This window comes from Cydia amplana, chromosome 16 (assembly GCF_948474715.1).
Source record: "Cydia amplana chromosome 16, ilCydAmpl1.1, whole genome shotgun sequence".
NCBI lineage: Eukaryota > Metazoa > Arthropoda > Insecta > Lepidoptera > Tortricidae > Cydia > Cydia amplana.
The window spans coordinates 16,011,689-16,035,032 of NC_086084.1; the positions used below are offsets into that span (position 1 = coordinate 16,011,689).

The 23,344-nt window shown below is 40.1% G+C and overlaps 1 protein-coding gene across 1 annotated transcript; it reads right to left on the bottom strand.

The window, feature by feature from the left end:
* Positions 1 to 13,517: 13,517 nt before the first annotated feature.
* LOC134655073 (solute carrier family 22 member 1-like) lies at positions 13,518 to 23,058 on the bottom strand. The gene is made up of 7 exons (XM_063510536.1): positions 22,856 to 23,058; positions 21,932 to 22,133; positions 16,132 to 16,232; positions 15,824 to 15,975; positions 14,583 to 15,200; positions 14,147 to 14,328; positions 13,518 to 13,766 (listed from the first exon to the last, which is right to left on the bottom strand). The coding sequence occupies exons 1-7, from the start codon at positions 23,044 to 23,046 to the stop codon at positions 13,566 to 13,568; spliced, it is 1,647 nt and encodes a 548-aa protein (XP_063366606.1). The 5' UTR covers positions 23,047 to 23,058; the 3' UTR covers positions 13,518 to 13,565.
* Between the last annotated feature and the right edge of the window lie 286 nt (positions 23,059 to 23,344).

Below are 23,344 nucleotides of genomic sequence, written 5' to 3' on the forward strand. Positions count from 1 at the left end.
GTATACTTTACTTCCTTAAGACCCTAACTGGCTCCATCTATAAATTTCAAGCATCAGTTTCTCTCATTGTGCTCAGATGCTCCGGCTATCAAAATCAACCTGTGCCTAGTAATGTACTCTGGTGATATAAATTGACTCAAAATGGTTAGGTATCTATTTTTTTCTACCTGTTACCTAAAACAGCTTTATTACTGGATATCTCACACTTATTACCTAATGCAATTTTATCATAATAATAATTCTCTAAGAGCTGTCCTATCCTAGTTTCAACATGTTTGTCAAAAGTTCTCCATAATATTCATAATCATAATAATCATTTATTTGTGGCAATCGTGGCATTGTCGCAATCATTTATTTATTTTTCATTCCGGCCATGTGAAAATATCTTATGGCTGGCGTTGGTACTTGGTACCATCTATGTGAATGAGATGAATGTTACAACAATCCCTCCACTTATTTTTATGTGTGCGCCTAAACCATAGACCTACTTACTCACTTGTCTTTATGGTGTACCAGTAGGTACTAGCAATTCACTTTTATTATTTCTTCTATCACACCTTGTACATACTACAACCATGGAATCTTTCCATACTTCACTTTTACTGTTAAAACGGACAATATAAAAACAAATCAAGTACCTACACATATAGCATGATATTTACAGCCAGTAATTCAGTGTGAAATTCATAGGTAACAATTATGAACCAGATTTTCCTTGAAAATTATGCCCATTAAAATCAATATGCTCACGAAAAGCCAAACACATATTATTAATCACTTGATACTATAACAGCTATTGCTGTTAATTCACGACACAAAAACAAATCTCGCAATGTTCTCTTAGTGTAAAGTTTGTTCAAATAGGTTAGTTTTCCTTATACGGATATCACTTTCTCCAACTCTCAGATTGTTAGTAGCTAATCAATCACTCTTCTGACAGCCAAAACAGATGAAAATAACTGGAATTCTCTGACCATTGGCTCCCAATTTATAGAAATAGCGTCTTTTCCAACTGGCGGGCGTCGGTTTTAAAGCAAGCTGGAGCAGCTTATCCCTGCTTCTGAATTGTTAGCTCACCCTGTAGGGCCTCGCTCTGGGGATTCGTATACTGCTTAAAAATGTAAAGACGATGTTCTTCTTGACAGGTTTATAATTAATATTCGTTGTACAAAGCTGGTTTCTCATCTTGCGGTAATTCTCTAAGTTGACAGGCAAAAAACTAAGTGTCACAGATAACATATATCGCTCAAAGTATAGATTTGGCGGGCTTTCAATAACTGTCATTAGAACTAATATTACAAGCACCTTATGTTGGTTCACTGTATGGCCATATGTGATATATATATAAAGCTGCAACACGACTGACTGATGATCAATTGATCTCCCGGAAGGGGGTTCGGGGGGTATTTGACTATGGTACGGTCGTATAGAGGGCGGCTCGGTGACCTCCAGAAAAATCTGACATTTGGTCTACCGCTCTCGGTCAGAAAAATGTTTGACGGCCCGGCCAAACGGTGAGACCTAGGTGGGGGGTGCTCGACCAAATGTCATAGAGGGACCCTGGCAGTTTTTGAAGCCGCCATTTTTTTTTCAAACGGGCCGACTTTTTTTTTTTAATTTTTTCAAGTTTGTCCTAGCGCGCTGAATTTTTGCTCCCGGAAACTCGGGGTCCCCTAGATTCCTATGAAGAAAAATTTTTTTGAAAAATGTTTCAATTGCGGAAAATCTGGTCACTTTTATTTTGTATGGCAACTTTTAAACGGTGCCAGATAGGTGGGGGGTGCTCGACCAAATGTCATAGAGGGCCCCGAGACAAAACAAACTGCATTAAAAAAAATTCAAAATGGCCGACATTTTTTTTTTTATTTTTTCAAGTTGGTCCGAGCGCGCTGAGATTTGGCATGGCGGGAGATAGAGGCCTAAAGATTCGTATGATAAAAAAATTTTTTGGAAAAGTCCCAAGATGGCGGAGAAAATAGCAATTTTATTTTTGTATGGCAGCTCTAAAACGGTGCGAGATGGGTGGGGGGTGCTCGACCAAATGTCATAGAGGGCCCCAAGACAAAACAAACTGCATTAAAAAAAATTAAAATGGCCGACTTTTTTTTTTTTTTTTTTTCAAGTTGGTCCGAGCGCGCTGAGATTTGGCACGCGGCGAGCCTGGGGGCCCAAGATTACAATGTAAAAAAAATTTTTTGGAAAAGTCCAAAACGGCGCGGGCAGGGGCAAAAGTCAAATTTCCAAGTAGGTTAAGCGAGCCCGAAGGGCGAGCTTCAGGCTGGGAGGCCGGAGGCCGACCCCGCGACGGGCCGTCAGGCCCGGAGCTTCACCCCGGACGTCCAAGCGTCTCTTACCCCCAGTAATTTTGGGCGAGGCCGAAGGCCTCGCCGCGGGAATGACGAACAAAGCAAAATCATATAAAAAAAGTGTGTTAAGCGAGCCCGAAGGGCGAGCTTCAGGCCGGGAGGCCGAAGGCCGACCCCGGCGGAGGGCCGAAGGCCCGGAGCCTTCACCCCGACTCCCAAGCGTGCAACCCTCAGTAATTTAAAGCGAGGCCGAAGGCCGAGCTGCGTGAATGCAGTGCTTCCAAGCGTTCTACCAAGTCAACTGTCTTGATAAGCGAGCCGTCGGGCCGAAGGCCCGGCGGCGAAGCGTCGAGGCTCGCGAAGGCCGAAGGCCTAGCTCCGCGTAGGGCCGAAGGCCCGAAGCGTCACACGAGAGGGGGAAGTTGGAGCTTAAACACGACCCAATAGTAAAAGTGGCTTAGACAAGCGAAACGGCGGGCCGAAGGCCGTAGGCCGTAGGCCCGACGTGAGCTTGTCAAGACACTTTTACTATTGGGTCGTGTTTAAGCTTCAACTTCCCGCTTACGCTCCCAAGCAAAACCAACCCTCCCCAAGTGTTTTAATAAGCGAAGCGGCGGGCCGAAGGCCCGACGCTGAGCTTCGAAACCCAGCGAAGGCCGAAGGCCGAGCTCCGCGTAGGGCCGAAGGCCCGGAGCGTCCCTTACGGTTTCCCAAGCACGCGAGGCCGAAGGCCGAGCTGCGGGAATGAAGTGCTCGCATGCGGATCTTTTCTTTCTAGCAAAAGTACAACTTTATTTCTTTTTCCCTTTGGAAAACAAATTACTACAGCACCAACAACAGCACCAACTACACAACAACAACAACAACAAACAACACGCACACCGCGGGGCCCTCGGGCCCCGCGCACAGGGCAAAATCTAGTGATATGATATATATATAAAGCTGCAACACGACTGACTGATGATCAATTGATCTCCCGGAAGGGGGTTCGGGGGGTATTTGACTATGGTACGGTCGTATAGAGGGCGGCTCGGTGACCTCCAGAAAAATCTGACATTTGGTCTACCGCTCTCGGTCAGAAAAATGTTTGACGGCCCGGCCAAACGGTGAGACCTAGGTGGGGGGTGCTCGACCAAATGTCATAGAGGGACCCTGGCAGTTTTTGAAGCCGCCATTTTTTTTTCAAACGGGCCGACTTTTTTTTTTTAATTTTTTCAAGTTTGTCCTAGCGCGCTGAATTTTTGCTCCCGGAAACTTGGGGTCCCCTAGATTCCTATGAAGAAAAATTTTTTTGAAAAATGTTTCAATTGCGGAAAATCTGGTCACTTTTATTTTGTATGGCAACTTTTAAACGGTGCCAGATAGGTGGGGGGTGCTCGACCAAATGTCATAGAGGGCCCCGAGACAAAACAAACTGCATTAAAAAAAATTCAAAATGGCCGACTTTTTTTTTTTAATTTTTTCAAGTTGGTCCGAGCGCGCTGAGATTTGGCATGGCGGGAGATAGAGGCCTAAAGATTCGTATGATAAAAAAATTTTTTGGAAAAGTCCCAAGATGGCGGAGAAAATAGCAATTTTATTTTTGTATGGCAGCTCTAAAACGGTGCGAGATGGGTGGGGGGTGCTCGACCAAATGTCATAGAGGGCCCCGAGACAAAACAAACTGCATTAAAAAAAATTTAAAATGGCCGACGTTTTTTTTTTTTTTTTTCAAGTTGGTCCGAGCGCGCTGAGATTTGGCACGCGGCGAGCCTGGGGGCCCAAGATTACAATGTAAAAAAAATTTTTTGGAAAAGTCCAAAACGGCGCGGGCAGGGGCAAAAGTCAAATTTCCAAGTAGGTTAAGCGAGCCCGAAGGGCGAGCTTCAGGCTGGGAGGCCGGAGGCCGACCCCGCGACGGGCCGTCAGGCCCGGAGCTTCACCCCGGACGTCCAAGCGTCTCTTACCCCCAGTAATTTTGGGCGAGGCCGAAGGCCTCGCCGCGGGAATGACGAACAAAGCAAAATCCTATAAAAAAAGTGTGTTAAGCGAGCCCGAAGGGCGAGCTTCAGGCCGGGAGGCCGAAGGCCGACCCCGGCGGAGGGCCGAAGGCCCGGAGCCTTCACCCCGACTCCCAAGCGTGCAACCCTCAGTAATTTAAAGCGAGGCCGAAGGCCGAGCTGCGTGAATGCAGTGCTTCCAAGCGTTCTACCAAGTCAACTGTCTTGATAAGCGAGCCGTCGGGCCGAAGGCCCGGCGGCGAAGCGTCGAGGCTCGCGAAGGCCGAAGGCCGAGCTCCGCGTAGGGCCGAAGGCCCGAAGCGTCACACGAGAGGGGGAAGTTGGAGCTTAAACACGACCCAATAGTAAAAGTGGCTTAGACAAGCGAAACGGCGGGCCGAAGGCCGTAGGCCGTAGGCCCGACGTGAGCTTGTCAAGACACTTTTACTATTGGGTCGTGTTTAAGCTTCAACTTCCCGCTTACGCTCCCAAGCAAAACCAACCCTCCCCAAGTGTTTTAATAAGCGAAGCGGCGGGCCGAAGGCCTGACGCTGAGCTTCGAAACCCAGCGAAGGCCGAAGGCCGAGCTCCGCGTAGGGCCGAAGGCCCGGAGCGTCCCTTACGGTTTCCCAAGCACGCGAGGCCGAAGGCCGAGCTGCGGGAATGAAGTGCTCGCATGCGGATCTTTTCTTTCTAGCAAAAGTACAACTTTATTTCTTTTTCCCTTTGGAAAACAAATTACTACAGCACCAACAAAGGCACCAACTACACAACAACAACAACAACAAACAACACGCACACCGCGGGGCCCTCGGGCCCCGCGCACAGGGCAAAATCTAGTTGTTTTATTAAACCGTTACGTTGATAAGCTTGGAATAATACTATATAATATAAAAGTATCACAGAATATAAAAATGCTTATACTATGGAACTTGCTAACTATGTAAACAAACCGCCATATTGAAAATGTCTCTGAATTATGAAATTATTTTAGTGACTTTTGTTTACATAGTTAGCAAGTTCCACAGAATGACACTTTTATCAAGGAATGGCATAGGTACTTATTTTTTGATACCGGTAAATTCTTGGCATCTAAATAATAAATTCAGAATAAATAGCAAGAGCAACCAACTACATATGACAAACAAAACAACATTCGACAGATAGGTCCATCTGTAATTTTCCCACTCGTACTTCGCCGGACATGCACAAACGGTACAATAAAACACCAATCACTGGCAAAAAACCGAACACCGTCCATTTGAATAATTGCAGACTTTGAGCGAGTAAAGTCACGATCGATACCTGTAGAAATGATGATTGTTAGGAACTTAATAGAGGAACATCATTGCTTAAAAAAACCGGCCAAGTGCGAGTCGGACTCGCGCGCAGAGGGTTCCGCACCATCAACAAAAAATAGAGCAAAACAAGCAAAAAAACGGTCACCCATCTAAGTAGGCACTGACCCCGCCCGACGTTGCTTAACTTCGGTCAAAAATCACGTTTGTTGTATGGGAGCCCCACATAAATCTTTATTTTATTCTGTTTTTAGTATTTTTTGTTATAGCGGCAACAGAAATACATCATCTGTGAAAATTTCAACGGTCTAGCTATCACGGTTCGTGAGATACAGCCTGGTGACAGACGGACGGACGGACGGACAGCGGAGTCTTAGTAATTTTAGGGTCCCGTTTTTACCCTTTGGGTACGGAGCCCGAAAAATCACCTGTATTTTAGGGCCACCCTACACTAGCGTCTATTGAGCATCGACGTCTAGTCAGCGCTATGGAAATTTGAGTCGCAGCGCAGTTGCGCCAACGTTGCGTCGAGCAGCAGCCATAGATTTAACTAGACGCCGTCATTGGCCATGTCATGTCAATTTGGAAAATAAAGATATTTGTATTTGTAACGTAATTTCTTTTACTTCTTTCGTAAATTCTAGCTAGGGCAAGTAAACATCTACAATATTCTTCAGTAAGTGCCGTAAAGGTTAAAATTACTTACTTTTCTCTTTACACTGAAATCCATTAATATTAAAAAGTAACCAAGTGGAGTGTATTCATTTATATCTAATTGGGTTAAATTGCGTATTAATGAAGAAAATGTGCAATGTTTACTCACAGCTCCAAAGTTATAAATCTTTAAGATAATACCTAAAATTATTAACTAAGTACTTTAAGGTAAGTTGCTCTGAGCCAAAACAAATAGTACCTATACCTACGAGTATAGAAGTATAACCCACAGCTTCAGGTAGGCACCTTATGCTTCGCTTCGCACGTACTTGATATATCTTAACAAATAGAACTTTCCAGAACGATCGAATGTTCGCGACAGTACAAAGATGCGGTTGATAAGTTTGTGTTAAGTTTAGACAGTGATATCATACTTCATTAAGCACATTAGAGCGGTTATCTGAGGTTATCTGAGGGCGAAGAATGGACAATGATGAGGCTTGTTTTGTTTAACATGAGTTGGTGATGTCCCGGTAAGGATGAGTGGCTTTTGTACGTTGTAGTCAGAATACAACAGATGTTGATTAGTCAGTTAAATATTCGTTTCAAATTATAAAATATTATTTATGCAATTTTGAATTTGGAACCATCTTGAATTCCATAAGAGTTCTAAATTTGATTTGAATTAGTCCTTTCAACAAACATAGATAATTCTGACTGAACCTTTTCTTCCTTCAAGTCAATTTGAAAATAGGTATAAATTTAAAAACAAAACTTCCGTGAGAGATATTATAGTATTTTATGCAACCGTTGTTTAAGAGAGGTCAAAAAAGGCGAGTGGCGTGAGTAACAATTTAAGGCGAAGCCGAAAATTGTTAATAAAGACGCCACGAGTATTTTTTGACTCAGTTAAACAACGTTGCATACAATACTTTTTCTACGACCAAGCACTTACTTTGAAATAAAATTGTAAATTTAACAAATATTTTTAATCCAAGAAGTAGCAAAAATGGAGGGTACGGGCGGGAAAAGAATGAATGAATGAATGAAATTAAAAAAAAACATATCTATGGTTCACTTATTTGTCAGAGATGACATTTAAAATAAGGTTGGCAACACTGTATTTCATTCAATATTTTTTAAGTGGTCATTACATGAAGTATCGTAAAATCGCTAAAAAGATACTGCGTGTATGCACAAATTCTTTTTTGGGGAATAGACTAAAGACTTGTCTTGACAACTGTAAGGTAGGGTTTTAAAGGTGTGTGCACGACCTTTTAAATGACAAATAAAAGTACGGGAGTAGAAAAAATATATTATTAACGGGTCCGTGAGTAACGGTGAGTATTTTAAGTCGAAACCGTCACCGTTAACGCAAGCTCCTGATGACGCTTCTCGGTACGGAGTGAAACATGTCGAGCGTTTTCGACTTAAAATACGTAAGTGACCCGTTTTTTATATTAATAGGTATAAATTATTTCAAATAGATTAAATCAAAACCATACAACCAACCTCTGAAACATAATACAAAAAATAAACACCAAGAAACATGTCACCAGGAAAATGCACACACTTTCTTTGGTGTCCACAGCGTTTCACTTCATTTATTCCCAACACCCAATAGTAAAGATCTATCTATCAAACTTTTTTATTCTAATTTCAATCATATTTATTCTAGCATACGGGTGAAAATAAAACTAGTTTTATTAAAGAATAGATCTTTGTGATATTAATTGCGCAGTGTCAAAGTCTAGTGCCAGGTATTTATTGCAACCGCGGTCAAGCGTGCCCTAGGTCTCATATTTCTTCACTTCAGGCTTAATTTAGTGTCCTATGGTTTTGTATGGAATCTGTGTTATCTATTGGAGATAGGTATACATAAGGTTGGAAAAGTAATGTATAATGCTTATCTTTAATGATGGCGATAACTTATAAATTTTATATCTTGCAAAACATTTATTGATATCTGAAATAGAATTGCAATAATTTTGTTAGTACCTATTCGAAAATGTTGTCTTCTTCAAAGATTCTTATAGGTACTCGAATCTCTTTAGCTATAAGACCGTAAATGTTTATTTTTTACCTGTAATAAAAGTGACAGTAGCATCACCCACATCAACGCTGCAACATTAATGCTGCCGCAGTCATCAACAAAATACATCTAGGTACGAAGATTGCAAATATTTGTTTTGTCAATAAAATACAGACACATGACACATGACACACAGTTACACGTGTCCATGTCGCGAGGGTAGGAATTATCTAAGTATGGTGACCTGCGCAGACGCAAAGGTGCAGGCAGTGCAATGCAAGTCGTCGCACGTGGCAGGTGTCGCCCACACAGGGTTGTCACTGTTATGATATTTGTCTTAAGGTGCAGTAGATAAAGTAGATTCAGTCAGCCAGCAATGCTTTTGAAAAATCGTAGCGGTTTTTTAGATCACAGTAGGTACAATTGCGAAAACATTAATTTGCAATTTCTCAAGTAACTTCCTCGATTCGAACCCCGATTTCATGACTCGAAAAATAATCACGAACTTAGGTCTTAAACACAACTTAAAAATTTGTAACCATTTTAGCAAAAAAAGTAAATTTCTTCTAGAATGCGCATTTATATTTTTGATAGAAATCATCGATTACTTTTTGTGTGTGTGCATGTTTTTTGTGTACGCCTTAAATTGTTACTCACGCCACTCGCCTTTTTTGACCTCTCTTAAACAACGGTTGCATAAAATACTATAATATCTCTCACGGAAGTTTTGTTTTTAAATTTATACCTATTTTCAAATTGACTTGAAGGAAGAAAAGGTTCAGTCAGAATTATCTATGTTTGTTGAAAGGACTAATTCAAATCAAATTTAGAACTCTTATGGAATTCAAGATGGTTCCAAATTCAAAATTGCATAAATAATATTTTATAATTTGAAACGAATATTTAACTGACTAATCAACATCTGTTGTATTCTGACTACAACGTACAAAAGCCACTCATCCTTACCGGGACATCACCAACTCATGTTAAACAAAACAAGCCTCATCATTGTCCATTCTTCGCCCTCAGATAACCTCAGATAACCGCTCTAATGTGCTTAATGAAGTATGATATCACTGTCTAAACTTAACACAAACTTATCAACCGCATCTTTGTACTGTCGCGAACATTCGATCGTTCTGGAAAGTTCTATTTGTTAAGATATATCAAGTACGTGCGAAGCGAAGCATAAGGTGCCTACCTGAAGCTGTGGGTTATACTTCTATACTCGTAGGTATAGGTACTATTTGTTTTGGCTCAGAGCAACTTACCTTAAAGTACTTAGTTAATAATTTTAGGTATTATCTTAAAGATTTATAACTTTGGAGCTGTGAGTAAACATTGCACATTTTCTTCATTAATACGCAATTTAACCCAATTAGATATAAATGAATACACTCCACTTGGTTACTTTTTAATATTAATGGATTTCAGTGTAAAGAGAAAAGTAAGTAATTTTAACCTTTACGGCACTTACTGAAGAATATTGTAGATGTTTACTTGCCCTAGCTAGAATTTACGAAAGAAGTAAAAGAAATTACGTTACAAATACAAATATCTTTATTTTCCAAATTGACATGACATGGCCAATGACGGCGTCTAGTTAAATCTATGGCTGCTGCTCGACGCAACGTTGGCGCAACTGCGCTGCGACTCAAATTTCCATAGCGCTGACTAGACGTCGATGCTCAATAGACGCTAGTGTAGGGTGGCCCTAAAATACAGGTGATTTTTCGGGCTCCGTACCCAAAGGGTAAAAACGGGACCCTAAAATTACTAAGACTCCGCTGTCCGTCCGTCCGTCCGTCTGTCACCAGGCTGTATCTCACGAACCGTGATAGCTAGACCGTTGAAATTTTCACAGATGATGTATTTCTGTTGCCGCTATAACAAAAAATACTAAAAACAGAATAAAATAAAGATTTATGTGGGGCTCCCATACAACAAACGTGATTTTTGACCGAAGTTAAGCAACGTCGGGCGGGGTCAGTGCCTACTTAGATGGGTGACCGTTTTTTTGCTTGTTTTGCTCTATTTTTTGTTGATGGTGCGGAACCCTCTGCGCGCGAGTCCGACTCGCACTTGGCCGGTTTTTTTAAGCAATGATGTTCCTCTATTAAGTTCCTAACAATCATCATTTCTACAGGTATCGATCGTGACTTTACTCGCTCAAAGTCTGCAATTATTCAAATGGACGGTGTTCGGTTTTTTGCCAGTGATTGGTGTTTTATTGTACCGTTTGTGCATGTCCGGCGAAGTACGAGTGGGAAAATTACAGATGGACCTATCTGTCGAGCAGTTTCGACTTAAAATACGTGAGTGGCCCGTTTTTAATATATTAGGGTGGTAATAAAAAAAAATGCAACCGTGATTATCGGATATAAAATTTTCGTTTGGAATATGCAAAACCAATAGAGTGGTACAGATGTAGCGCATAATCATTTTCCATCGTACTTTCACGGAAACGTACCTCCTAACGTGTCTTGCTATTTCAGTCAGTCTCGGTACAAAAAGTACTAAGGTTGACTGAAGTAGCATGACAAATATTTTCCTAATTCCCATCGTCCCACGGTCTTACATGATTTCCCCGTATCTAATTACCGGATGATGCAACGTCATTAGTGCACTGGTCAGCTGCAACGTATACCGTTTAGCCATTTGCCTTTCAAGGCAGGTATGCAACCGAGAAAGGATATGAGGCGGGGTGAAAAATGGAATAAATAAGTGAATTTGCCATGTGTAGTTGGATAGATATTTGGTGTGAATTTGACACGTCTGTTGAAATCATATAGTTAATCACAGGATTTTTTACATAAATCCCTAAACAGTTCAAATGACGCAAAAGTCCTTCGGCGTCGATAATGCCTATCGCTACTTAAATGGCATACCGCGATCATCGAATATCGATGTTTTGTTTGCTAATCTACAGATGTAAAGCATAACGGCCATATTCGAACTTTAAGATACGTCAAATATTAGATATATAACCGATATCGGATACGTCAGTGACGTTTTTGTTTGAAGAAACGTCACTTTTGACACTTGTTTGACACTGACATATCCGATCCATATCATTTATAAGTATATCGAATATTTGACGTATCTTAAAGTTCGAATACCTATGCTGTAGGTGTTATGGCGGACGCTGTCAAAGTCACACGTTACGAGTAGGGTTTACATTAGCTCGCTTGTGACCAGGATCTTGGCGTTTGAATGATGTTTTTGTTTATGACAAAGCGTCCAAAGGGTTAAGCAAAATAAACTTTACTTCAACCTCTAGAATGTCTACTCAACATCAGAGTTTAGCAAATATTCCCTACCGTTATGGTCAACAATTAAATCATATATTATCTAGAAACAATGTGTCGTTTATCTTGGCTATTCATGTCTGCAGCTGCAACGAATTCTGGCTTAGCAGTAAAAGAGGATACATTATATAGACAGGCTTTAAAATGAAAGAGTAAGTAAGTTATAAATGTTGTAATAAACCTCTGTAGATTCTATTTAAATTGAATTACAAATGAATATCTACTTTCTGAAAACATCGTGAGGAAACCTGCATACATCTGTGAAGAAATTCAAAGGTGTATGTGAAGTCCCCAATCCGCATTGGGCTAGCGTGGGGACTATAGCCCGAGCCCTCTCGCGCATGAGAGGAGGCCTGTGCCCAGCAGTGGGACGTATAAAGGCTGAATTATTATTATTATTATTATATATCTACTTTCTAACTTTTATTTGTAATACGATTACAACAATAACAACAAATACAATCCTAACATAACAAATATACCTAATCCTAATTGTTTGATTTGTTTATTCCATTTCTATCTGTGAGTAAGTACCTGTAATTGGCTTCGTATCGTGTTGTACCTAATCTGTAAAATGTTTTTTCACCTCAGCAGCTCTAACAAGGGTACTTTGCTACTTAAAAACAGTGAGCAAAATCGCATTTTGCTCACCGAGTGAGACAAAATGAGCAAAATACGATTTTGCTCACTCAGTGAGCAAAATGAGATTTTGCTCACTGTTTTTAAGTAGCAAAGTACCCTTGTTTGAGCTGCTGAGGTGAAAACTTAATTGTTGGTATATCTTAAGAAAACATGAGTGAATAGAGGTAAGTGATGAAGAAGGAATAAATTTTTCGGGTTCTCTAATATGTTCTCACTGCTGAGGTGAAAAGATTTGTGAACTACACGAGATCAAAGTTATTTACATCTCGTGTACTTTTGAGTTCCTTACTACGCTCAAAATTCTAAATTAGATTCACTCGCTACGCTCGTGAATCTACTATAGAATCTTTCGCTTGCACGGGACTCAAAATAAGCACTCGAAGAAATATCAAACTTTGATCTCTTGTTGTACAAATAACTATTGTAGCTGTAGCTGTACCAAGTAGTCCTTAAAATAAATAAAATTAAATAAATGAATGAAGGAATGAATAAATCACTACATAGTATAAAACAAAGTCGCTTCCCGCTGTCTGTCTGTCTGTCTGTCTGTATGCTTAAGGTGGGATCAGACGGTTCACTCGGATGAATGTTCACTTGAGTGAATGTTTCATTTTCCATTCATTTCACGTTCACACGGCTGCTGGAAAGATTATACCTTTTTTCTTTTCTTTCACTATGGCGTCAAATGAAGTTGTGAGTCTTGGTATAAGTTTAATTTGTGATCATTTATTTCTTCACTGACCTCTAAGTTTAAATCGCTAATTAGAGATTTTATAAAATTTGCCCGGATTGTTCTGTCTTTATAATACTCATCAATTTTGTGGTTCCAGAGACATTGGTTATTTTTAAAATGCTCCAAATATAAAAGGTGTATTTTGTTCGTTCCACTTGAAAACCATTTTATTGCTTTTACGTTATCTTTGTCTAGCTAGATAGTTAGATTAGTTAGTTAGATCTTTAAAACTACGCAACGGATTTTGATGAGGGTTTTTTTTTAATAGATAGAGTAATTCAAGAGTAAGGTTTATGTATAATTTGTTAACCCATGCGAAGCCGGGCGGGTCGCTATAAATAAATAAATTCAAATTTTCTCAAGCATTACCATTCACAAAAAGCTTGTAAAATCATCGAAGACTTTACACCATTTGAGAATGTTCTGCAATGAGCAGAAACCCGCGAAATTTAACGCAGGTGGCTCTACAAATGTTTAAAAACAAAATGTCCTTAAGATATTCCAAATCAAAAGAAACATAAATCATAGACCACAGACTTATTTAGTTCGAAGCAAGTTCCTTAGAATCTGTTCACTCTGCTTTACTCTTCTGTTATATCATTTTCATCACCGTTTACGTGACTGGTTTTCCTTTCACCAGCATTCCCAGTTCCTCCTGAACTTCTGTCTTGTTCTTCTTGCCGATTCTCTCAGCCTCTTTAATGGTGTCGGGTAGCTCGCAGCCTGCTGTTTCGGGCATCGGGAGGGTTAGTACGCCACACAGGAGAGACAGAGATCCGAAGACCAGAGGGGGGAAGCCGACCCAATACGTCATCTGGAAGAGATTAAGAGTAATGTCAAGAATGGAAACATAGAGATTTCATTGACTATAAGGATCTCATACAACACGTATTCTTTAGTACCAAAATACTATACTGAGTGGGTGGAGGTGGAAACTAAATACGAATTAAAAAACACAAATAGAGTTTTGTTAGTATTTAGTAGAATATTTTCGATAAAAATTAAACGTGATCTTATTAGGCTTAAATAAATATCATGCTACGTCAAATCAAGGGTAGCACATCAGAAGACATAAGCCACCAAGGGGTTTGAATCTGACTCACATGGCTCCTAACCATCTTATATGGAGAATCATGTTTGGTCAGACATGAGAGAACGCCAAAGAAAGAGTAGGTATACCTGCTTAATTCTTACCAGTAAAGGCGCCTGTGGGGCAAGCAAAGCTCCTACTCTTCCAACCGAAGAGCAGACGGCAACCAAAGAGTTCCTCGTGTACGTAGGGAAGAGCTCAGAGCTGTACATGTACACGATGTTATAGGAGAAGGTGGCTAGCATCTCGAAGACCATCAGCAGTGTCAGCCCCGCCCATGCGTAATCTGAAGAGATAAAATCGTTAGAAAATTGAATTTTTATTATAGAAATTTAAAATGACCACTTAGAAGAAATTTTACATAATCAACTGCTTGTGGTAAATTCTTTCCTGTTAATCAATCGATTTATATTTTAGCCAAAAATACAACTAATGCTATGAACGGTTCATAAGAGAGTTGAGCTTACTTGTCCTTTGGCATTTTTACTGATTAAACAATTGATTTCAATTTGACTATAATGACAATTGATATTAGTTTACCTGATGGTACAAAAGGCTGCGCAACACAGAACGCGCCTCCAACCAAAAAAGACAGCAGCAGCGGCATTTTCCTCCTGTACTTCGACAACGCCACCCAATAGAACACATTCGCTGGTATATCCATCAGCATCAACAACGAAAAGTTCACATACTTATTCCCACCAAATGACACTGAGCTTATCATCATTCCATAGTTTATCAACGTTATAGTAAACCACCACACCATGCACACTAAGAATCTCTGCATCATAATCCTGGATTTAAACGTCTTTAACAGCAATTTCCAATCGCTGAAATCAGTGGATTCTTCTTCTTCTTTATAGTCTAGTTTATTAAGTGTCTGCTTGTCTATAGTCACATTGTTCCTTTTGGAAATCTTCTCTATGATCTTGATCGCACGTTCCTTCTTGCCTTTGCTGAAGAGCCAGCGGATGCTTTCATCAAGGAAGAAGGAATATGTAAGAAGAATGAGGGCGGGAGCGTAGATGACGCGAAGGAAGTATCTCCAATAGGGTACGGCCCAGGCGATGAAGGGAAGAATGATGAGACCGCAGGTAGCCACGTTCAAGAGAATCATCTGGTATAGAACCGCCTTTTTTTTTGCTACGATCTCGATGCCTGTAAATAATAAATAGTAGCTTTAAATTCGGAATGAGATTTGTTGATACGCTCGGATGCATCGTTGCGTAAGTTACGTTTAACTAGGGAATGCAATCGGTAAATATTTGGTATGAGAATTAACAGAATAATTTTTTTAACGATTTGCATACACTGCTTTTAAAAATATTAAAATACTTGAGACACTTACTTACATAATTACATTGCCACACTTTACACACATCATTGCAAATGCTATGATGTTAAGCTTGGTCCGAGTCAGACTCTACTAATCCTCACGCAGCAAATTTAAAATTCAAACAGGATTTTCCATTAGTATTTATATACCTCGGTTTGCTCTTTAATCGTCTTAAATTAATTTGCATTAAATGGTCTATTAATCCATCTTTGCGACAGGAATGAGACGGATGCAGTAGTTATTTTGCATAGTACACGACACATGACATGACGTATTGCAACATTGCTGGCAACAATGAAGAGGGATATGGAAGAACCCCAAAAAACCTGAGACGACCCAGGCTCGTGAAACATGTCGATAAAAAGTTGAACCCACCCCAAATAATGGGAAAAGGACCAGGAGAAAAAGAAGAAGTAGAAAAAGAAGAAGAATAAAGTGCACTTACTAAGCATAAACATGGGGCTAAGTGCGTCTCCTATGGCCGCTTCAAGCGCCTCCAAGACCACGTAGGGCCAGTAGGAGGTCGCAAAACTCTTGACTAGACCGATAACTCCTCCCATGGTGCCTGAGAAAACTGCTGCCGTCTTTCTTCCGAACCTGAACAAGATAACAATAAAATACAATGTTTTTATTGCACACCTCAACAGTAAAAAAAAGATTAGACACATAATACTAACTCGGCCAAAAACGATACCTAGTTTTGTAATTTCTCGACTTGAAGTACTTGCTAGCAGATTAAAAAGTTAATTATACCTGTCAGAGATTTGTCCCTGTACGAGTAATCCTAGCATGTTCCCGAAGATATGCGCGGTTCCTACTAAGGCCCGCTTCCACTCTTCGCATGCTAGGCCGAACTGGAATTTTAACAACAAATTTTAGATAAAAATTAACACTGGCATTTGTTTTAAAATGTGCAGAATTGGCACAAAAATCAAGAAGAAAGCTCTAATCTAAAAAGCGGCCAAGTGCGAGTCGGACTCGCCCATGAAGGGTTCCGTATTTAGGCGATTTATGACGTATTAAAAAAAAACTACTTACTAGATCTCGTTCAAACCAATTTTCGGTGGAAGTTTACATGGTAATGTACATCATATATTTTTTTTAGTTTTATTATTCTCTTATTTTAGAAGTTACAGGGGGGGGGGGGGACACACATTTTACCACTTTGGAAGTGTCTCTCGCGCAAACTATTCAGTTTAGAAAAAAATGATATTAGAAACCTCAATATCATTTTTGAAGACCTATCCATAGATACCCCACACGTATGAATTTGAAGAAAAAATTTTGAGTTTCAGTTCTAAGTATGGGGACCCCCAAAATTTATTGTTTTTTTTTTCTATTTTTGTGTGAATATCTTAAGAGCCAACAGGAGCTAAGATTTAAATATTTTAGGTAAATATACCCGTCTCGCTAACGGAAGCGGCTCCTAAAACTAGTGCGATAAGGACAAGGCGAAAAATCCTGCGTAAAAATATCAAAAATCGAGGTTTCGTACTCGACTGTTTCCTCCTCCAAAACTTAACCAATCGTAACCAAATTTGGAAATCTAAATGATTATGACATTATCTGTGTCGGACCGTTTTGCTTTTTTGACTAATTGATGTCAGTTTTGAATAGCACGCCTCTCATTGCGGCATAGTCAATTAGGCCATTTTGGCCATTTTTGAAGGGCTCTAGCGCCTTAAAAAACAAAAATATCAAAAAAAGCAAAACGGTCCGACACAGATATTGACAATATTAATCTGTGTTGAAAAAATCATTGCTCTAGCTTCAAAACCCACGGAGGAAACAGTCGAGTACGTTTGTATGGAGAAATGAGCACTCCTGTTGGCTCTTAATGCGGTTCACAGAATACATCTACTTACCAAGTTTCAACAGTATAGTTCTTATAGTTTCGGAGAAAAGTGGCTGTGACATACGGACGGACAGACAGACAGACAGACAGACGGACATGACGAATCTATAAGGGTTCCGTTTTTTGCCATTTGGCTACGGAACCCTAAAAACTAGGTCTGACCAGTATGGCGGATTGAAAAATTACAGGTCAACCTTTAATTATTTGGTGGGCGACGCAAGTGAGCAGCTTGTCTGTGCCCTTACTAAATTAATAAATTTTATGTTTTCAGGCAAAATTAACACTGAAATCGTCCCGATTCTATACGGGGCAAACCTGATCGCCCTAACCAAAAAGGACGGAGGGGTGAGACCCATTGCGGTGGGGTCTACTTTACGACGTCTGGCTTCAAAAATTGCGGTTAGACACGTTAGATCAAAATTGCAGTCCCTTTTTGAACCAATACAGCTAGGTTTCGGCACGAAAGGTGGGTGCGAGGCAGCCGTCCATGCCCTAAGGACCTACCTTTCTTTCGATGACTGCGAAATTGTTGTCAAAATTGACGTTAAAAATGCTTTTAATTCGGTTAGTAGAGACACTTTGCTGACAGAAGTTAAGGACAAAATTCCGGAACTATACAATTACCTTTTCTTTTGCTATTCAGACTCATCTAAATTAATGTACAAGTCACATGAATTATCTTCTGAGGTTGGCTGTCAGCAGGGTGACCCTCTCGGGCCAGCAATTTTTAGCTTGGCAATAAATCCAATCATTAAAAATTTAAAATCAAAATTCAATGTCTGGTACTTAGATGACGGAACCCTAGGAGGCGACGTGAATACTGTGCTCTCTGATTTGTCTTTTATTAAGAGTAGTTTCGAAAATATTGGTTTAGAACTGAATTTCAGCAAATGCGAACTCTTTATTCAAAAATCTTCTTGTACTTTGACTGACTTACAAACCAAATTTGACGATCTGACTCCCAATATCAAATCAGTAGACAAGTATTCTCTTTGCCTCCTGGGTTCTCCTATATTCGAGGAATCATTTCCCCGTTTTATTTCTAACGCTATAACTAAATTCAAAAGTCACACGAATCGCTTACTCGAAATTAGCCCTCATTATGCTCTTGTGATTCTCAAATTCTGCCTTTTTGTCCCTAAATTTACATATGTGCTCCGCAGTTGTCCTTTTTGGAAACATCAAAATTTATTGTCGCCTATAGATGATTTGATCAAAATTAGTTTAGAGACGATTCTAAACATTCAGCTAAGTGAGCCTTCCTGGTCTCAAGCGTCCCTCCCTATTCGGTTTGGAGGTTTAGGAATTCGCAAAATTTCCAGTGTGGCTTCCCCAGCCTTTTTGGCGTCCACTCATAGCACGTCTGGTCTCACAGGAAATATCTTAAGGGCTTTGCCCACAAACTGTGAGATTGCGGGCTTTGAGGACGCCAAAAATGCTTTTAAAATTGCTTGCCCAGGCAAACAATTTCCAGACAACCCAAATTCACAAAGGAGCTGGGATAATGTTTACTGTGATTTAGCTTACAATACTCTGCTAAACAACTGTACAGGTCCAGATCGCGCGAGGCTTTTGGCGGTCGGAGCCCGGGAAGCCGGTTACTGGCTACATGCCCATCCTTCGCCCAATACTGGTACTTTCTTGGATCCGGCCTCCCTTAGACTGGCGACTGGTTTGCGACTTGGGGTTTCGGTGTGTACGCCACACATATGCTCTTGTGGCACGGACGTGGACCGACTGGGACACCATGGATTATCCTGTCAAAAAAGTGCAGGACGCTTTTCGAGACATGCGTCGCTTAATGACATAATCCGTCGGTCTCTTGCCACCATCAATGTGCCTGCTCTTCTTGAGCCGACTGGCATTTTCAGAGACGATGGCAAGAGGCCCGATGGGGTGTCCTTGGTTCCTTGGAGCTTGGGACGGATGTTAGTGTGGGATGCTACCTGCGTAGACACACTGGCACCGTCCCACCTCCAACGGACTAATGTAAAAGCGGGCGGGGCGGCGGAAAGCGCCGAAATTTTAAAACGTAACAAATATAAGAGCCTCGGTAGAGAGTACCATTTTGTACCATTTGGAGTTGAAACTCTAGGTCCATGGGGTCCCAGCGCGCATAAGTTGTTCGCAGAAATCGCGAAGCGTCTGGTTGACGTAACTGGTGACCGAAGAGCTGGCGGCTACCTCGCACAACGTATCAGCATTGCGATACAGCGAGGAAATGTCGCCAGCATCCTTGGTACAATGCCTCAAGGGCCTATTTTAGATTTAAGCTAGTTTTTAATTTCTTTTAGTAATACACTGTATATATCTTGTTTGTAAATAAATGATTTTTCCATTATTTGATAAATATTAAGTATGCGATTGGCGCCAATATCACATAGTCCATACAAAACCTCAATCCATTCAATTGATTTGAAGTCTAATTATCTGTGGGTGTATCATCATATTGGCCTAATATTAGGGCGAATGCTATTAGCCACTACATAGGAATTAGCCACTCCTAACAAATCAGAAAGAAACAAGCCAATAGAAGTCTTATTGTTAAGAGTGGTCAATTATTATAGCACTCACCCCACATAAAATATACAACACCAGCAATGGCCCTAAATATCGAGAGGATGTATTACAGACAAACCGCTCTGTCCACCTTGTTGGATGGATGGATTAGTATCTGGGGGCACGCCGTGCCCCCGCCAGGTCGAGCAGATCAAAGAGGCACGGCCGTGTCAATAAGATATCTTTAATTTTTAATACATATAATGACTTGGCAATCGCACATAATGCTTTACTCGTACCGTAATCGTAAATATGTATAATGCTCAAACTGCATGTGATTAGCGCTAGCTTTATGTTCAATTAGAATTATTTTTAATAGTAGTTTTATGATCCTTATGTGATATGTCATTATGCAGCCCGTGCGATGGCCATATATGTATTAAAAATTAAAGATATCTTATTGATACGGTTTTAACACGTGGCACTGACTAAAATAACCGACTTGGTTTCACATTACATCTCAAAACTTTTTTGTAGTTGAGGAATTGCGTTGCGAGACTTGCATTTTTTTACACCTAATGTTTTTGATGGGATATTTATTTTTCTTTACTGACAACCTGCCCGGTTTGTTGGTTAGTAACCTAACTTTTTTTTGTACTAATCGACCAGCTTTCTGCGGATTCATTGATGCTTTGTCAGTTGGTAATAAGCAACTGTCAAACCATTGTAGGTACCTATAGGTAGTTTTATTTTCATGTAAAGCAAAACTTCCCACACATTTAAGACTGCTTGCAAACACATCAAGCAGCCCTTTAGTAACATCGGCAAATAAATACTCAGCTAGTCTAAATATTTGCAAAAAACTTAATGCCGGCACCAAACCAGTTCTGCTACGCTACGAATACTACATTATTTTATATCAAGCAAAATTATACCTTATTACTATAGATTAGGGTTTATAGGATCCTGTTTTATATAAATGCGGGTCCTTAGTAGTTTTATTGTTGTCGTTTGTCGGTTCATACTTGCTGGATTGATTGTCGGGGTTCTCAAGAATTTTCTAGTCATGATCTAAGGGCCTGCCGCTAACGTTGTTTATTCGTCTATCGGCCTCTCTATCGTTCGAATATTCACGAGCGATAGAGAGGAAGAAAACGAAATTTCGATTTCTTATGTTCATGATCAACGCTTATCGCTGCAATCATTTAAATGATATTGGGTATTGTTATCATTCATTCATTCATGAAATCGGTTCAGTCATATCTGTAGGTAGCGATACTAGTGATTCGGATTACGCTCAGATGACTCATATAATTTGTAATGTTGATCAAAATTCAGATAGCGTCTATAACGAATGAGGTATCATGTTCTTTCGTTGAGTAGTGTGACCAATCAGGTTTAATCATGGCCATCTTGATCAGGTTTGTTGGGAATTTGTGGTTTTAATCCGGTAGTCAAATTAATTTCTAAAATATTTTTTTGATTTGTTTTTTGTAGGACAGTCACTGTGTAGGTACTACTTATAGATATCATAGGTAAACTAAAGAATAAAAACCGGACAAGTGTGAGTCGGACTCGCCCACCGAGGATTCCGTACTTTTTAGTATTTGTTGTTATCGCGGCATCATCTGTGAAAATTTCAACTGTCTAGCTATCACGGTGAGATACAGCCTGGTGACAGACAGACAGACGGACGGACAGCTGAGTCTTAGTAACAGAGTCCCGTTTTTACCCATTGGGTACGGAACCCTAAAAAGTGACCAAGTCCACCGGTGGCCGAGGCGGGAATCGAACCCGCTTCAGCTTACGCGGCTAACATCCTGTGGAACGAAGATAAAGAAAAAAATATATAAAAGATAGTTTGTTCAAGTAGGCATATTACAATGCGCTTATGAACGTCAAATAAAGCTACACCGGCTCCAACCCTCTGCCTCGAGATTTAAATCCCCCCTCAATTGGAGGATAGGGAGATATGCCAGATCACCACCAGAAACCAACAAAGAAAGAGGCAGAGGTAAACCGAAAACAAGATGGAAGAACGTAGTGCTAAAATATATGATTGAGTGCAAAGTATCCGAAAGCGACGTCGATGATAGGGCGAAGTGGAAGCGAGAGACCCGGAAAGCTGACCCCATCACCATGTGGGATGGATAGCTTGGAAGACAGAGAGAGAGGAAGATATGCCAGATGACCACTTACCTCAGCTACAAAGCTGTGAGGATCCTCATAGACCCACTCCTGGCACACCTCGCTGCTACCACCGAAGGCCGGTGGACAGCTGTCTCCAACGAGCTGGTAACTTGCACATTGCTTGATGCCCTCCTCTGAGGAGTCTGGTGAAGAGGTGTTGAGCCACGGGACCCAGAAACTGGTGTTGCTCTCGCAAGTTGGTAGTTTACATCTGAAATTATTTTATTTTATTCATTTATTTAATAGACAACAGTTACCCATAATGGTTACTAAAAAAGATTTAGATTTAGATTAGTACTAAGTGTTAGTGACAAAAAAAGAAAACAGAAAAATCAAAAAAGAATAAATTATGTGAGCTTTTCTTTAAGTCAGTTATCCAAACGTTGTGAGCCACATTAACATTAAATAAAACGTACCTATCGTTTCGCTGCTGTATAAATAGAACTTTTAATTACGTTTTTTCAACACCTATTTTTTCGATTATTTCTCTGTTTCCGCTATCCAAAGGTTGTCTGGAAGAGATCGCTCTTTAGCGGTAAGACCGCATGTTGTCTGCCTCTACATTTAATCAATTGTTCTTTTCTTTTGTCTCTTTTTACTGAGGTGTGCCAATAAAGAGTATTCTATCTATCTGTCTATGTCATTTTCGTTTAGCTGCTGTTTAAACAAGGCGTCATTGAACTCGTTTCGTATTTAATAAGTAAATAAGGCTTATAAAAATAGGTGGGTACTGGGTACCTAGGTACCTACCTACTTTCTACCGGTGTTTAGGCAATAGTAGGCTGCGATTATGTAACCCATATCTTACTAGATAAATCACTTCTAGCTTGTAGCACTTGGCAAGTATACTTAAAGTGGTCGAGCTTTAAAGCAAGCACAACTTATTAAGCCCTGACTTTTTTTAGATAATGTTTTGACAGTCTCTAAACTTACCTATAATGCACCTCCTCAACAGCAAACACATAATTGACGTTATACATAGTTCCTGTGGCGTATACTAGAGCCAACATGAACAGTGTCGCCACCTGGTGCTTCCCGAATGCACCAAGTTTGTCCAAAACTGTGTCCAAGTGAATTTCTTCTTTGACTTCTTTATCTTCTACTATTGAGCTAAGCACCGCCATTTTGTGTTTTTTTTATTACTATCACCGGTTTCGACTTGTTTTATTTATTTAACAGTTAAAAATTAAAAAGTTGGATATTATGTTAATATGGATAAAACAAAATGTTAAGTTATTGACTTTTGATATTTTTCATGGAACTTTAGCTATTACAAATATTTCAAAATATTTACGACTGTAAACACTTAAAAATTAGTAACACTAAAGGAGGTATGCTGGTATCAAAAATTTAATATTTTTATACACATTAAAATAATATTTTACTGATTTTCTTTATCTTTTTCGATTTGTTTATTGTCTT